General features: G+C 34.1%; 1 protein-coding gene across 18 annotated transcripts in view; it reads right to left on the bottom strand.

Annotated features, from left to right (window-relative positions):
• Positions 1-18,450, bottom strand: part of LOC123564405 (muscle-specific protein 300 kDa-like) — a 188,485-nt gene that overhangs the window by 139,385 nt on the left and 30,650 nt on the right. For all 18 annotated transcript variants that reach the window (XM_053517326.1, XM_053517374.1, XM_053517332.1 and 15 more), the window contains 20 exons: positions 16,861-17,006; positions 16,307-16,459; positions 15,814-15,978; positions 15,317-15,467; positions 14,738-14,910; positions 14,368-14,520; positions 13,812-13,976; positions 13,247-13,573; positions 12,789-12,941; positions 12,374-12,538; positions 11,743-12,069; positions 10,219-10,524; positions 9,633-9,959; positions 9,227-9,379; positions 8,828-8,992; positions 8,369-8,551; positions 7,998-8,141; positions 7,611-7,763; positions 6,756-6,923; positions 6,300-6,476 (listed from right to left, as the gene is read on the bottom strand). In XM_053517326.1, the coding sequence (XP_053373301.1) occupies positions 6,300-6,476; positions 6,756-6,923; positions 7,611-7,763; positions 7,998-8,141; positions 8,369-8,551; positions 8,828-8,992; positions 9,227-9,379; positions 9,633-9,959; positions 10,219-10,524; positions 11,743-12,069; positions 12,374-12,538; positions 12,789-12,941; positions 13,247-13,573; positions 13,812-13,976; positions 14,368-14,520; positions 14,738-14,910; positions 15,317-15,467; positions 15,814-15,978; positions 16,307-16,459; positions 16,861-17,006 (3,854 nt within the window). The remainder of the gene's footprint in view (positions 1-6,299; positions 6,477-6,755; positions 6,924-7,610; positions 7,764-7,997; positions 8,142-8,368; positions 8,552-8,827; positions 8,993-9,226; positions 9,380-9,632; positions 9,960-10,218; positions 10,525-11,742; positions 12,070-12,373; positions 12,539-12,788; positions 12,942-13,246; positions 13,574-13,811; positions 13,977-14,367; positions 14,521-14,737; positions 14,911-15,316; positions 15,468-15,813; positions 15,979-16,306; positions 16,460-16,860; positions 17,007-18,450) is intronic.

Raw genomic sequence — 18,450 nt, 5'->3', positions numbered from 1 at the left:
ATTGCAGTTACATTTAAAATAATAATAAAACTGAAATTAATTGCAAACTTTTAAATCATTAAGAAAAACTATCTTAGGTATTACTTTATACAATAATATAGAAAAATAGGACTTATAACTATAATATGTACTGCACAAACAAATTTTTAATAATGCTAACCTTTAAAACTCTGTTCACTTTAACAAAATTGCATGATAAATCCATTTGGAACAAAACACTGCACTTATTTTTTTACTTTGTATATATTATACTTCCCTTTATTCTATATAGGGGTAATTTCTTTTCAATCGGGTACAAGCATAATTCAGTTTTATCAGGTATCAGAATTTTAAATAGAAGGCAATTAAAGAAGTTATAAGTGGAATTCTTTTTCTCAATCTTACAATCTAAATTAACGGAATTTAGTTAGCCCTGTTTATTTGATTATGAACTTAAGCCATTTCTTGTCATTCTGTACATAGTTCTGTAACTTTATAAATGTGAATGTGTATCAGTCCTGTTTAAAAATGTATACACTGAAAAAAGCAGAATCTTCCATTATGTACATGTTCAAGTTAACTTTGTTGAATAAACTTCTCTTCTGTCCATAATAACTTTCTTGTAAAACACTGTAAAAACTGAACATCTGTCAGTTTTAAATATAAAAGTCTAAAGATTCTGTCACACAGAAAATTCTGCTTAAAACAGTAATACTTTTCACTGATTTTTTACAGGTCATGGCTTGTAGCTTTATGATAGAAAATGCTTACATGTGAACTGAACAGTACATGATATTATAAGACATCTGATTTGACATCATAAGCTGTGTTTGAAGCTTTTTTCTATTTATTCCATGGAGGCAAAATATTTTAACTAATTCTACAGAGCAATTGACCAACCATTCCTTGTTGCCATGCCTTCTATCTAAATATAGCAACCAATCAGCTGTAATCAGCTTCCCAGAGAAACTCACAACTTCTAATGAAAATCACTTTCTCTAGCACACAATTAAAATTTGGGACAACAGGATGTGAAAGGAACACTTGCGTAATAAATAAATTGTTTTATTACATCTCAATACATAAATAAGCAAATCTTACATAAATAAAATATTAAATACAGATCTAAGGAGCAAAAATGCTATCTGGAGTCCTTTAAAATATCACAATGTTTTACACAACTATTAATCTGAATACAACATTTAAAATTATATTATTTAAAGTAAAATAAAACAAAAAGGTATCACAGAAATTATTTTTGTTATAGGTTGTATTATTGACAAGACAATATATTTGTATTAATTCACTGCAATCCAGACAATAAAACCAGTTATCTCCCTCTACCTAGCTCTCTAAAGAGTGAGTGTGTTTTGGTCATTTCTGTGTAACTATGGTAACAAATCACCATTAATCTGTGCAGAGTCTATATCAGGAAAAAGTCGCATTCAGGAGCCCAAATGTCTAGTCAAATATTGAAAATTTTCTTGTCATGTTGTTTTTTGTGCCTTAAATTTTCCTCATTTTTTTCTCTCAAATATAAGAATTTTAGTTTCCATAGTTATGCATATCAAAGTGTTTTATTAATGTTCCTTGATGCAGTGAACATGAAAGAAAGATAATTTCAACTACAAGAGTTCAGGCAAGCGGTTCACTACACAATGCGTAGATCGCTTGTAAACAAGAGTAAACAAGGGTTCTCAAGGGTCAAGGTCATGTGATGTGAAAAGGTCGTTCATGCAAAGGTCAATGATAAAATAGGAGAAGGGTACATGGAATAACAGACAAAGATATATTGCTCAAACTTTGGTAAGTACATGTTATCAAAGCAAATCATTTAAACTTTGCTGTGGTTACCAAAATCTGAACAAGTCTAATGATAAAACAAAGAAATACAGTTTTGAATAAATGACAAATAAATAAGATTGGAGAATTGAAAGATTTGAGAACTCCTATGGATTATAACTGAATGTTTCCTTATTGGTCAATATCAAAATTAGACTCTCAAAATGTGTTCCCAGACTTATCACTGCACATAAAGTTACAATAGAACAAACATCTACTAGAGGTAGAACTAGTTATAAACTGAAGTTTTTACATCCCACATGTAATTTTCTGTTTATTTTACTCAAAATGCAGTTATAGTTATAAAGTAAGTTTCAAATGAAACATTTCTGGTTCCTAGCTATACCTCTAGTAATCCAACACTACACACAAACTCTACAAGAGACAAGAACCATCCATCCAGAAAGAAAAGCTATGCTAGACTTATTTAAAAGCTCAACTGCCATACTGTGAGTTTCCTGACATCTAAATAAAGACTGATTAAAGAAATCTCTGCATAACCCCAATATCTTATTCATCATTTTTTTCCAGACACTGATAATAAAATATTTGAAGAAAAAAATCTTTATCCAGGACATATCCAGTAAAAGCAATGTTCAATTCCTTTCTAAACTTTCTAGCAATAAACTGTCACGGAACAGTATTAATCTGTTTTAGACTAAAAGTAAAACATCTAAAAATTTCTAAAGTCAAACAACTATCTACCTGCGTATTCTAAATTGTTTTTGCAATAAATTAAAACATGCAAAATGTAAATGTGAATAAACAACATGGACGGCCTGTGTATATTAAAACAACGTGGTGCAGAAAATGTTAAGAAATAAACAAATCCAAACAAATAACAGCACCGAGAGATAAAGGTATGTGGAAATAACTTTATAAACAGTGAGACAGATCTCATGATAATATAAACACCATGTTCCTTCCATTTTTACTGTAATAACTTACAAAAAAGAACCTACGTACTTTAGTAAAAAAAAAATCCCAATAAAATCTGAACGTAAAAAGTTTTTCATGATATACTTTGCTATTTAAAAAAAAAACATTTTTTGTTTCCTGGTAATGCAAGTACGATTATGTTAAATGCCAATTTACTTCTCAAAACCTATTTTTTGTCCATCATCTGCTACAGTAAATCAGACTTTATGGTTTGTTTCAGCCGTGTGCTTGATAAGAGAAAGAAACAGTCCTGACAAGCATACCATCTGCTTTAATGGAAAGAACATGGTGCAAGTTTTTTTATCATGAACTTTAACAAATACATTGGATGAACTGTGAACAAATTCATATGCAAACTGTCTAAATTGGTAAGCAGCACTTTTGTTATAAATCAACCATTTTCTCTCATAGGTACTGATGGATTATGGCACAAAAATAAGAAAGAATTGTATCTGTAACTTTTTTCAACATTCATATTTTGGGGGAAAATTGAGTAAAAGATAAATAAATAGGAATGTAAATACAAAACAATCACAGATCTAATATACTAGTAAACAGTACCAAAATTCTGAGATTTCGTAAGTATATGAAGTATTCATTAAAAAAGTGAAGCAAAAACGAGATAGAAGAAGTTACTTTTTACACTCGTCTTAAATCTGTTGAAAAATCTAAGTAACTTGAAATCTACTCCTACACAACAATTTAAAACTAAGATTATAAATAATATATAAAGTTATCACAGTACAGTATATAAATATAAAATTATTGATGGCCCCAAAGTTCACAACCATTAAGAAGATCTTAAAAGTACGATAAACTCTTCTAATGAGCAATACTTGCCTTCGAAACTGGCAAAGTGACACGTCAAAGTCATTTAATACCTTGGGTAAACAATCTATCCTAATTTCATATGAATTTTAATCTGGTGCATTTTAAACATAAAACAGACAAATATTGCTGCAACATCGGCCCATTAATGTCACAGCATGAAAAGTAAGCTAAAGACAGTCCAGAGATATTAAACGACTGTTTGAAGTAAAAAAGCAAAATTTTCATTCCTTGATTATGTTATCATTCAATTATTCCTAAACACCACATTATGCCAGTTTAACTATCCGTGTAAAATAAAGTCTCAATACAATATGTATATATATAATACTGTTGATATGTGTAGATTTCCGATTTACAAGTCCATTCAATACATATTTTCCCTAGCTGCCACTAAATGTGCAAGTCGTGTGTTTTGGGTATAATCCAGCAGTTGAATCCAACAACAAAAACAATTGTAATAACAATGAAAACATTTCAAACTCTTCAAAATAAGAGCTGGTATTCACATATAATATGCAGTGTATTCTGCTAAAAGTCTGTATCAGTGTCACATCACTGCAGGAAATTATTGTCTTATCGTCCTATGAAATGTTTTCATATTCACAATACTGTCACAAGGATTCAATGAAACGAGCCCACTCTCCATAAATGAACAAATGAATAATGGTGAAACAAAAATGCCTTATGCACGAGAGATTTGATGTTAGGATTAAGTAGTTCAGATGTAAGCAGCAGAACAAATAGGAACGAGCTCACCCTAGTACCAGTAGAGATCTATATGATCCAGTACTACCTGCGAAGAGCAAATAAAGTATGTCTTGTCATTTCCTACTTTCACTTTCACTTTACATTCAATATTCAATTAAAGAAACAGTTTTCTACTTTCAGTTTCAATATTTCTTAATACAGGTATGCAAAATCTTATCTAAATTTTGTATAAGAGGAAGCAATAGAGAATAAATTCTAGATAAACAAATATCACACATTAAAAACTATAAATGCTGGCATATTAACTAATTATATAAATAATTTCTTGGTTACTTTCACTGCTTGCTAAATATTGTTCAATTTTTAAAAAGAAAGAAGTTTAATTGTTAAATAAAAACAACCTCAACATGTTTCATAAAACTTTGATAAATAGAAAATAATAGCTGGTAAAATTTGTATTGGCCACCCAGATCAAGAGTTGCAAAGTAACTTTGAGAACTACATAAACTGAATATGCACTCATCACTTCAAAACACACACTCCCCACCGACATATCATAGCTATAACTAACCACGTGTAAAACTACTTAAAGCTTGGCACTCAGTTTAGTACTTTGTGCAATAAAACTGTTGTTTCATTCAGTTAAAATCTAAAACAATGAGGATGACCGAAGACTAACTGAAAATTTCTTTGAACAATGTCATTATAAATATTTCTGGTTTTTGTGATTCCTGCCTGGTAATTGCTACAAGTATTGACAAACCTCCTATTTCAAAATTCCAACTAAAAAGTTAAAAACTTAGGATCATACTATGCGGATGTCGTCTTTTTGTTTTGTAGAGATTTATTTTTATGATCTGTTAGGGCTATGCAAACAACTTTCTGAGGTACACCAGCCACAATATGCTAGGTATTCAGTAGCACGACAGCAGGTCATGAACTTTGGTATTAGGAAACAAGTATTTGACATACGGCCGCAGTAAAATACTTGTTGGTCATGACTCACAAGCGCTAAAACTATAGACAAAGCTTTCAGTGATTGATATCTATATGCAAGGTTGTATCCGTTCCTATTCAAAATAAACCATAATGCACAGTACCCGTAGTTCTTCCTGGCAACCATTCCTATGTCAAAGGATAGTCTGCAATACTTCTGACAAATGTCAAAGAGAAATTCTACAGAATTTACAGTGTGGTTAGCCACTTTATGTCCAGTTTTGCAATAATCTACATCCAAACAGAGAATCAAATGTGGTTTAAAACATGCTTTCCATGCATTTTCAAATGTAAACCCCAAAACAAGAAGCAGTTCTCAAAGTTGGCCAATGCATTATGGGAGCTCTCTACTGATTGGTCAGCAAAGAAAGCACATTAATGACACCACAAGGAAAGACAGAAACAAACAGACAGATAAGACTAAGACAAAACGTATCAAAATGATAAAACATCCATGCTTTTACTTCAAATGCATACAATATCTGAGTGTTAATCATTCTAAATCATTTCATTGCATCTTCTGTCTTTACAATCATCAAACAGTATTTTCTTTGTTCAAATGTTAGTTATGTAAATGTATAAGTAATATTAGTGATTATTTACACACTTATTTTGTTAAGCTAGATTTAAAGTTATGATATACTGAAAAGCTTCAAAGGATTTCTGTGTAAGTGAAAAAAATACATGTGTGAGAGCATCAAACGTGATTCACAACAAATATGACACTTGTTTCTATTTTTAGAGTCAAAGAAGGCAATGGCAACAAAGAAGGAGTGCAATGACCTTGAACCTGCAACCCCTGACCTAGGTCGCGACCTTTAACACATTAACTACCTGGTTTGCTTTCCCCCCTAAATTTTTAATTGAGCGCCTACATGTTTTGTTTTTTATTGCATTTGTTTTAATCATTTATTTATTCATTCAAGCAAAATTTTTCGATTTTTTTATTCAAGAACATAGGGATGCAACTTAACTAAACTTAACAGCTGCATGCATGTACTTACTCGTATTTGTTCTGCTGTTTTCTGTAGATTTATGTAACTTTCTTCCAGGTTCTGTAATTGTGCCTGCATTTGTTCAGCAAGCCTTGGTGTCCGAGCATTGTTGTCAATTAGTCTACGTCCTTTCAGGTTTACTCTATCTAGTACAGTACGGTACTCTTCAATTTCTCTAAGCAGAATCTGAAAGACAAGGTATGTAACTTTGATGTGAATTTCACTCTACCACAAAGAAACTGTAAACTTTTTGTAACAGGAGTAAATGGCAAAGTTTCCTATATATCATAATTTTTAGAATTTACTTTTATCAATATGAACAGCAGTTTGATAACAATTTAAATTCTCTCTGCTCAATACATGATTTTGGTATATATACATATTCCATGATGATATTTTTAACCATATCTTTACCTCATGTACAACACATGATATTTGTATCATATTTCTGTGAGAACTATTTACCCTATGTTTTTCAAGCTGCCTGTTTGTCAGTTCCATGGTGCTACAGTTCAAGGAGTTATGGTTCATCAGACGGAATGACGTCTGCAACAACCATTTCTCACTCTCCTGCTGGGCTTCATGGAAACCAAAATGTTCCTGGTAACTGCGGTCCAGCTTGTTGACAAGCTCCTGAAGAAAGATAAGCATATATGTCAATTATAATAGGTATAAATATTACTGAAAAACACCTTCCACACACTGTGCTTAACACTCTTCAACAAGTTTTTATGAGTAATTATAAATATCTGTGCATCAGTTAACCATTTCTATTCCTCAACTGTCTTAGTCATGCTTACTTTTTTATGTAGGCACTGTCAACTACAGACCTCACTATTACAGATGTAAACAAACTATACCTTGACAGCCAACTACTGACCTCACTATTACAGATGTCAACAAACTATACTTTGACAGCCAACTACAGACCTCACTATTACAGATGTCAACAAACAATACCTAGACAGTCGACTACAGACCTCACTATTACAGATGTCAAAAAAACTATACCTAGGCAGCCCAAACATACAAACTATCTCCACTGATTACAGATGTCAACAAACTATACCTAGGCAGCCAACTACAGACCTCACTATTACAGATGTCAACAAACTATACCTAGGCAGCCAACTACAGACCTCACTATTACAGATGTCAACAAACTATACCTAGGCAGGCAACTAAAGGCCTCACTAGTACAGATGACAACTAACAACACCAATTATCATCTTTAAGATATCAAAGAGCATCATTTTGGAAAGTCATTATGTAGTAATGAGACATATAAAAACAACAGCATAATTATAATTCTAAAATTACCCTGCATCTATTTCGCACTCTGTCATATCTGTTCTGTACGTCTTGTAAGGAATCGGTAATTTCTGGGTTTTCACTGAGTGCCTCAAGATTTGCCACTCTTTCAGCTAACTCATTCACCATTCTCTGGTGGTTCTCAATATCACTCATCATCAACTGAAATAAAATCACATTCCATATTAAGAAGTTCCATACAGTCAATAACTTATCATAAGCTGCCTCACAGTCCATGCTACCATAATACCTAAATGTTTTTCTCTTAAATCATGCTCACAATATTTGCAGGTATAATTCTGTGTTTGAATATCTTGAATGTTTTGTTTTGTTTACGTCAAATGTAAGCTAACAGCCTAAGTACAGATCTATCTTTGGTCTAAACAATAAAGTTACCTTGTATTTGTCTAATTGTGTTTTCTTCTCAACCAGCGAGGGTTTAGGTTCTGGGTCCATGCCTAGAGTATTCTCCATGTCAGCCAGCCACTTGACCAGGCTGCCATAGTACTCTTCATAGTCATTCCAGCGCTCCTGTACACCCTGTATCATATAAAATACATCAGAAATTCTGTACTAAAATAATGGCAGCATTTCAAAGGAAAGCAGACTACAACAAAGCAAGCATTTATCACAACAGCCATGTTATGAAAGATATACATCATGAATAAAAATATTTTTTGTTTCTGTTGCAATACAAAAGTATCAAGCAGTTAATTAAATAAATAAGTACTAGGTAAAGAATAGTGTCTAAAAATAAAGATGTTCACCTCAAGCATGGCATTGCAGTCTGTAATTGACATATTGAGTTTCTCCCATTCATTGGTGAGTTCTGTAACTTGTTGTTCTATGAGGCGTTTACCCTCTGACGAGGTGTTTGGAAGTATTTTCTCAGCCAAATCACATACACGGTTTACCTTCTGTAATCCTTCATCCATACACGCCGTTATATTCTGAAAATAGACAATAATAATTTTGACCGGCTGTAAACAAAATAACCAAACATCATACTCTCCAACAGAATTAGTTCTTGCTTGGAAAATGGTAAAATATCAAAAGCACTGATACCCCAGCTGAGATTTTCAAATATTAATAATCAAAGTTTTTAATTCCAGTGACAACAGAAACAGAAAATCATTAGTCAATTTTCTTCGAAGAAAAAATATAAACTGCAACCCACACCACATCGTCAGTCTTTTGACAGTAAGTTTAATCAAGTTTGGGTTTACCTTAATGGCATCCATTCGGTCTTGCAGTGTATGCCAATCACCAGCAGTATCGTTACAATCTTGTACACGTTCCTCCATGGCAGCCAACCATTTTGTGGCAGCATCAAAGGCATCATTATATTCCTTATGATCCCTGGCATTCTCACTGAGCTGAGACACAAGGTTCTAAAACATAATATACACATATATTACAGAAGAACAGTAAGACAAACGTAGTTACGTAGTACTTTCCTAGTACTTCCTAACTTTTAACTAAGGCTTGCACTGACTACAAAAATAAACAACTGATAGGATAGCAGTAAAATTTTTCTATTGAGAGATTTTTTAAAATAAGTCCAAGAGACACACTTAAAGCAGCAAAAGATGCAAGTCTTTACAATAAATATATTAACAACTAACCTTAGCTCCTGAGACGAGAGCCTGGTACCTGGTTGCAAGCTGCATCATGTTGTTGGAGAGTCTAGGATCTGTACTACGCTGAGCAACAGCTTCACCCTTCTCCCTCACAAGCTCGAGAGAAGATTTCTTATTAACTACTTCACTAAGCAGATCCTAAAATTCAAAATTATCTTTGTTAACACAAGCTCTCGCTAAAACGGATTTATTTAGTAGTAGTTATAGATAAGTATTCACCATACGTGTCAAAAGCATATATAAATGATGCCAGTAAAAATCAAAACTTTCAAAAACTGTTGATAATTCATACAGGTCTAAAAAACACAACTTTAAGATACTGACATTACCAAATTCTTTTATCAAGGCCCTGTTCTCTAATATAATTAATCGAATATGCAGAAATACCCACCTCTGCCTCCCTGAACAACCTCTCTTTCCTGGAACTATCTGATTTACTGTCATTCAAATTCTTCATCTGTCTTTCCATTTTCTCCATCCAGTGTGTGAATCCTGATAAAGCATCATCCATCTCGACCCAGTTTCCTATACATGACTCCAAGTTTGACTCTACTTCATTCACTGCAGCAGAGAAGCTTGACCAATCATCTTTGAGTGTTTGGATTTCCTTGTGGATAGCGTCTTGTCCACGTGGAGCAGTGGTATGACAGACGCGCTCACCCAGCTGTGTAGCATTGTTCACCATGTCCTGGCCTTGTCGCATTTCACCTTTAAATTCCTATACAACAGTAAGTATTGCTTTAGTTATTATAAGTATCTTCTTTCACTAAAACTGTTGTTTCATAACATGAATCTTCTTATGAATTAAAAACATCATATCATACATATTTTTTGATTCAGAGAGGATTCATTCTATATATAACATTCTTCAATAACAACATTCATTAACTGTAAAATCAAATTTTACTGCCAGTAAAAAATGAAAAATAAAATCAATTCTGTTTAGAATTACAGCATAAATAATTAGCAAAACTAACCTTCAGTTGCTGAAGTCTATCTTGCAAAGTTCTCCTGTCACCAGAGAAGTCGCTCAGTCTCTGCAGTCGGTGTCTTGTGTTTGCCATCCAGTCGAGACAGCAGATGTATGATTTGCGGTATTCTTCATGACTAGATACTTGACCGTCAAGTCGGGACACAAGTTCTTTCATTGCAGCAGTAACACCTGCATAGCGTGACCTGAGGTCAAGCACGCGAGACTGAGGATGGGCATCATTTACATTAGCAGCCTTCTCCTCCAAGCGCTCCAATAGTTCACGATGAGCCAAACAATCTGCCTGCAGGGCCTGATATTGGAAAGTTATTTGTAATGATTATATACAATGAAAGATATTTGTAGATTTTTATGGTCTTAGAAAAACATACATAACATGCCAATTTAACATTTGGCTACCTTTATAAAATATGTACTAGTTTATAAGATGATTGAACACATTTAAAAATTAAAAGTAAATGTAAAGATCAAAGGCCTGAATGGCCTGAGTCGGCTAATGATTGATGTACTGACCGTATAGTCTACCAGTTTCAGTTTGTTTTTAGTTTTTTTCTTAAAATTTCATAACACAGCTCGATATTTACCCAAAATATTATATCCGGATACGATTACACTTTTCTCCAGTTTGAACAATATATTTTACAAATTGTGATGATACGAAGACATTTAGCAGCAATTGGCAGTATCTGACATTGAAGTTTACGGTTAAATTACCTCTTATTTAAATCTTTTCATAAAAAAGTTGTTTCGTTTCGCCAAACATAGACGATCTACTTTCGATTTCAAAAACTACAAGAAAATACAATTTAATGTTTCGCCGATTTGTTTATTTCTCGAAAAATAAGAATTAAAATCATTTTTAATATCAGTAGTAACTAAACAAACCAGTAACAGCTTCTTCTTCCGATAATTTATCAGTTTACTGACTGCAAAATAAAACCCACGCAAAGTTTATAGAAATCATACGATGCGTGTTTACGTTCAATGTGGGAGAATTAAGGCTGATCGGCTATGTTACCTAACGCATCCGTACGATTCAGATTTTGTTTTTAAAAAAGCATTGTGTGCGTTTCTGTAATTTAATATACGTTTTTATACGCTTAGAAATTATAAGACATGCGTATTTGCATTATTTCTATACGTAATTTACGCTAATACGCATCTTATCTGGAGCCCTGCTGGAACTATTTTTTGTCTTTCGCTGGATGTTACCCAAGCTTTGTAAGCCTGTGCAATTCTTAAAATGCACATTTATGCTTAATGAGTTACATTCGAGAATTGCACAATTACAAGTCATAAATATGACAGATTACATCATATATTGGTCATAGCAAAGGGAATTGACACAACTTAACTTCATTCATGCAGTGAACTGTTTGAAGTTTGAGAAATCTAATGGAACTACATCCCTTCACTGTGTTATTTGGTCCATTTAGAGAATCGTTGGATAGCAAGGACTCGTCAAAAGGCTTTCAGCCTTTAGCCGACTCAAAAAAGCTTGCAAATGTACCTTGTATTTTTCCAAACTGGATCTTTTCTCTGGCAGGTCAGTTTTAAATCCTGGGTCAGAATTCACCTTTGATTCCATGGCAGACAACCAAATATGAAACTGTTCGAAGGAGCGGTCAAAGTCACCCCATTGAGAAAGTGCTGACTCAAGGCTACGCTTGGCTTGTGAAGTGTCTGTAAGCAAGTTCTCATACTCTGACTTCGCTGTCTCACACTCGTGCCTGATCACCTGACATCCTCGAGTATTTGTGTTAGGTAATGTTTTCTCGGAACATTCAAGCACTTGTCTGAGAAAATTGTGTCCCTGGTCCATAGCTGCCTGCATTTCCTATTAATAAAAATTACGTCTTCTTTTACATTTGAATACTTCCTTTCATTACAAAATGAAATGTAGAGAAACTAACCATACATTGTCAGCGAAGTTCTAATAACCATTCAAACTACTGAATGAAACTAGCAGAGCACTTGTCAAATTAAGTCAAATTTGGATGCCATTAAATTTACATTACTGATGAGAAAAAAAACTCCATAGAAGCACCAATAGGTCTTCAGCAATTTAAAAGTTTACTTGATTATTTATCAATAGTTCTTCTACAGACTATACACCTACAAAAATTAAATGAACTACCTACAGCCATATTTTCAAGTTTAGAGCCCACATCTTCCTTGGAACCAGCTGTTCTATGTATAGTCTGAAGGTGAAGCTTGGTCTCTGACAACCAATTAGAGAACTCAGTATGAGCATCTGAGTAATGCAGGTGGTTGTTGTAGTAGTTGGCTAAGTTCTTCACAATATCCTGCAAATACACATAAAAACACTTAGTTTATATAGAAAATACCTCTGTATTCAACTGTACACTGAATATTCTTTGTATAGCTTACTAATTGCACTAATCAATTCACATGTTTCTCTTATAATTTATAAACATTAGACTCACTACTGATTTCAATTTATTGAAAAGCATGCTCGATACATACACAACATTACTGGATAAATGTAAAGTGTTTTAGATGTAATGCTTATATAAAATCTGTGTAGATACCCACCTTAGAGAGTGCAATGACCCCCTGGTATCTTGTTGTTAGTTGTGTTATAGCGTGTGAGGTTTTAGCATCAGCATTGGTCTGTAGTAACGACTGAGCTTTCTCATTGACATGGTCTAGCTCTGCTTGTTTATACTGGATCTCTTCAGTAAATGCCTGAAACATTTACAATTGTTTTGTAAGAAAACAACATAAAATCACTATGGAAACCTGGGATCTGAAAATGCCTAATTATGTATAAGTGAAATAAATCTGTAACTTAATGCTCATTTTAGAACACTTGTACTATATTTGTCTATGAATAAGGATCTCATCAAGCTAAAACTATGTCCTTTTTTCAGTGTATTTGTTTAACTTATATAAAACAGCTAATTAAATTGTGTGTAAAAATGAAGAATTTAAATGTACATCAAACTTTCTCCAACAAGAACTATTTTTTGGTTGTCAAAGATTAAAAGTACCTGATACTGTTCCCAATGTTTCTTTTTCTCCTCCAATTTGGCCTTGAACTCCAGCTCTGACCTGAGATATGTCTCTGTTTCCTTCAACCAGTTGTTAAAGTGGAGATAACCATCCTCGAACTCTGTCCATCTCGTCAGGCATTCCTCAAGGTCTTCCTGGGCAGACATCAGCTCTGCACGGAATTCCTCGAAGTCTTTGTTCATTGATTTAATCTCTTGGCGTATCTTTGTCTGTCCTGATGGTGATGTGTTTGGCAGAGTGCCCTCCCCTGCTTTGGTAGCTTCAGCCAATCGCTGAGATCCTTCATTCAGTCCTTCAACTAGGGCCTGCAGGTTGAAAAAGAATGGTAGGATATACATTTAGAAATCACCTTTTCTAATTAATACTAATGGAAATACTTGATTTCTGGTCCAGTTCTGAAAAACTCATGTCTCTAGCTATATGCATACATTAATACAATTTAGCTGAAATGCTACATGTAGGAAATTCAACCTGCTCTTTCAAGCCCAGACTATAGTAACTATCAGTACAGTGTACTACAGAAATAATAAATGCATTACTTACTGCAGCTCTCTCAATTTTTCCCTGAATTGCAGATTTCTCTCCAAAAGTATCAGAGCAGGTGGCCAGTTTCTCACGAGCATATCTTAGCCAGGATACAAAATTGTTGCAAGCATCATGATAAGCTGTGTGCTGGGCAACATTCATCTCTGCTCTTGCCAACATATCCTGTTAACAAACATTGTCAGTATCAACAATAATTCTATACTTCAATATGAAACATGGTCATAAAAAAACTTTTAAACAGTAAAAATATGAGGCAACAAAGTCAAACAGATTAATTTGAATGTCCACTAGTAAGTCCTTCCTCTTCTTACAATGTCCACTGGTAAGTCCTTCTTTCTTACAATTTTCAGTTGTTGGAGCCATTTTCATAATATATTAGTTAGGAAGGAAAAATGAAGTCTGTAACTCCTACAATTGACTTTGAAATAAACTTTAACTGTGTAATGGAATGGAAAGATAATATACTGGAGCAGTAATAGAAAATGCTGCCCTAGAAAATGTGACAAAGTACTTGGTTTGCATTTTAATAACAGTCAAGAAAGTTGTGACATACCATAGCAAGATCTTTGAGCTGGTGGTATTTGTTGATGATCTGTGAGGTATCGGTGGAGGCCTTGCTGGCTGGACTCTTCTGCATCAGGTCCTGAGCCTTCACACCTGCCGACTCAACCATCTGCTCAAACGATACCACATCCTGGTAGATCCCCTGTAAATACAGAAACAAGTCATTAGCATATACATGTTTAAGTTTCTTCAAGAACGTAAGCACTGAGAGGTATTTTCAACCTAAAACCGTATAATGTTCTCTTACAGTATCTTAGTTATACCAGGTAAATCATGCAGCCTTTCAGCATTCAAAGACCTTGCAGTTGTAATAACTTGTTTATAATTACAACACAACTTGAAATCTGAAACAAACTTACCTTAATTCTCTGGAGCTCTGCCTTTTTCTCCCCTAGATCAACCTTGGGGTCGCTGCCTCGGAGACGCTTTTCCATTTCTCGAAGGCGTTTCTGGATTTGTTCGTAACTGTCATTGAAGTCAGTCCATTGTAGCAGGCAACTTTCTAACATCACCTTAGTGTCTGTAACTTCACCTGTTGACAATTTCAAGCAATAACATAAAATGTAAAATCACTGAAAACTGCTTTTTGCTTTATAAACAGCCTCATATTAAATGTGAACAAAAACTTACAAAACAATATATTGTGTATTATAATAACTGCAGCAAATGACGTATTTTTTACTTACAATTACACATATTAACCCAGATATTATAAGACAATATCTTTGACTTTTGGTACATGATTGCTACTACACAAACTTATATACAGAACATTTACAAGATGAAACATCACCTATATTTTGGTGTTAACTATTCATCAGTGCAAAGTCCGAGCAAAAAGTATATTTTTTGCCAAGTATTATGGTTATATAAGAAATAGTTTATGAAAAGACAGTTTTAGAACAATTACGCGATCATTTACAGAACAAATAACTAACCAATCATAACATCCCATTCCTGCTGTAGTTGTTGTAGTTCTTGACGTATCATTTCCCGACCATCAACAGAGGTATTGTTCATCGTCTTCTCTCCCCAGGACTGGGCAGTATGGATCAGTAACTGGCCTTCCTCTTTCATTACAGTGAACTCCTGAAAATGGTGCATATAGATCATTTAATCATGCACACATACTATATCCTGTTTGCTTTTTATGAGTGTAACACCAAATATCAGCAAGTACATCACTTAGTCAACAACAGCCATATAGCCTAAAGAAGAAGCATTAGATTTAGTCGAATCCTCACTTCTTTTCTGCCAGCAGTAGTAACAAAGGCACTTGATCTAAAACAATAAAAACTTTTGCTTTTTCAGAACATACTGTCTAGAGGACACAAATCAAACATGTAACATTGTTGCCCCTTTGACTTACTTTATTCAATAGCCAAGCATCTTTTAAGAAATTGATTCAGATATTTCCAATCAGAGGTGGACATACCTGTAGTTTTTCCAGCTGGGACTGTATGGTGTATTTATCACCCGAGGTATCAGCACAGACGGACAGTTTGTCACGTGACCCCTGTAACCAGGTGACAGCCTCAGTAAATGTCTCGGCATACTGCTGGTGGTCTTCAACATGCTGGTGAAATCTCTTCATAAAGTCCTGAATACAGAATAGAAAACTAATCTTTAAACATCTGTCTCATGAAAATATTTCAGTGTAATGGACATTTTAACTTTTCCTTCTCAATATATTTCTTTATGGTGCCTACAGCCTTTAACACAAATGATTAAGTTAATATATTTTGGCAATCATGGCAAATAAAGATCTATATACAAAATCATATCACAGGAAATAACAGCTCAAAGTATTTTCTAGCCCGAATGTTGCAAAACAAACAAATGGAACTGCATATAATTATTTCAAATGATACAATGCCCTATTTCTATCTAAGTCCGATGTGAAGTAATGAACAAACTCAGAAGCTTACCTTAGACATGGCAATGAGCGTGGTATATCTAGAGCTCATCTGTGTCAGTTGTGATGTCACTCTGTTGTCTGTTGTTGATTGGAGGAGAACCTGAGCATGCTCAGTGAGACCATCAAAGTCTGTCTGCTTACTGCTAACCTCCTCATGTAAAGCCTAAAGGGATAAATATTTTAGGCAAAATATGAAATAAAACTGAAGTCAAGAGAATTCAGACACATATAACAGGTTTTTAGGCATGGCTTGCCTGTTGTATGCCTAAACCTCTAAACCTCATAATTTTACAATGACTTCTAAAAATGTCTTTCCAATATCTGACCACTTCTGAAGAAAATACCTGCTCAAAACTCATTTTAATGTGGTGTGAAAACACAAGCTTTGCAAAACAGAAATTATGGTCAGTTATACTGTCATTTCAACATTCATGAATGTAATCTTACAGTCAGGTTGCAAACCAATTCACATTTATTATAAGAAATAATGGGGGTCTTTCTCCAAGAACAGTGTAATTATTAATTTCTACAAGTTTACAACTGTATCAATTAATATTGTTTTACATTATGTCTTTCCAGTTGTATGTTCTTTTCCTCGAGCGTTGCTTTCAGTTCAGAGTCTGATTTCATCTCTGTCTCGGTATCTTTGATCCACTGGTTCAGTTGATCATACTCCTCTTCATATGTATACCACTCATCTCGTAATCTCTCTGTAAAAGTAACAATTTTCTCAGTTCATAAAGGTTCCAGAGACCATAAAAGGACTAGTTTGTTTGTTTTATATTTATAATATTTATCAAGACACCATTTAATCAACAGAAACAACTTAGCACGTTTTGTTCCAATAAATATTCTGAATTCTAATGACCAGTTTTGAAGCAACATATGTAGAACAGAAAACAAGAGGACCATGATGGTCCTGAATCGCTCACCTCTTCCCAGATGACCCAGTTTTGAGTATGATGTCGTTTTTTCTATTATTTGACATAGTGACCTAGTTTTTGACCGCACGCGACCCACTTTCGAACTTGACCTAGATATCATCAAGATGAACATTCAGACCAATTTTCATACAGATCCCATGAAAAATATGGCCTTTAGAGAGGTCACAAAGTTTTTCTATTATCTGACCTACTGACCTAGTTTTTGAAGGCACGTTACCCAGTTTCGAACTTGACCTAGATATCATCAAGGTGAACATTCTCACTAATTTTCATGAAGATCTCATGAAAAATATGGCCTCTAGAGAGGTCACAAGGTTTTTCTATTTTTATACCTACTGGCCTAGTTTTTGACCGCACGTGACCCAGTTTCAAAACTTGACCTAGATATCATCAAGGTGAACATTCAGACCAATTTTCATGAAGATCCACTGAAAAATATGGCCTCTGGAGAGGTCAAAAGATTTTAATAATTTTAGACCTACTGACCTACTTTTTGACCGCAGTTGTCCCAGTTTCAAACTTGACTTAGATATCATCAAGATAAACATTCTGACCAATTTTCATAAAGATCCAATGAAAAGTGTGGCCTCTAGAGAGGTCACAAGGTTTTTTTATTATTTGACCCTACTGACCTAGTTTTTTATGGCACGTGACCCAGTTTCAAATTTTACCTAGATATCATCAAGGTGAACATTCTGACCAATATTTATGGAGATCCATTCACAAGTATGGCCTCTAGAGAGGTCACAAGGTTTTTCTATTTTTAGACCTACTGACCTAGTTTTTGACCGCACATGACACTGTTTCGAATTTGACCTAGATATCATCAAGATGAACATTCAGACCAATTTTCATACAGATCCCATAAAAAATATGGCCTTTAGAGAGGTCACAAGGTTTTTCTATTATTTGACCTACTGACCTAGTTTTTGAAGGCACGTGACCCACTTTCGAACTTGACCTAGATATCATCAAAATGAACATTCAGACCAACTTTCATACAGATCCCATGAAAAATATGGCCTCTAGAGAGGTCACAAGGTTTTTCTATTATTTGACCTACTGACCTAGTTTTTGACAGCATGTGACCCACTTTCGAACTTGGCCTAGATATCATCAAGATGAACATTCTGACCAATTTTCATGAAGTTCTCATGAAATATATGGCCTCTAGAGAGGTCACAAGGTTTTTCTATTTTTAGACCTATTG

This window comes from Mercenaria mercenaria, chromosome 1 (assembly GCF_021730395.1).
Source record: "Mercenaria mercenaria strain notata chromosome 1, MADL_Memer_1, whole genome shotgun sequence".
Lineage (NCBI taxonomy): Eukaryota > Metazoa > Mollusca > Bivalvia > Venerida > Veneridae > Mercenaria > Mercenaria mercenaria.
Note: the sequence above shows the minus strand (reverse complement) of the source record. Positions and strands in the feature narration are given on the sequence as shown.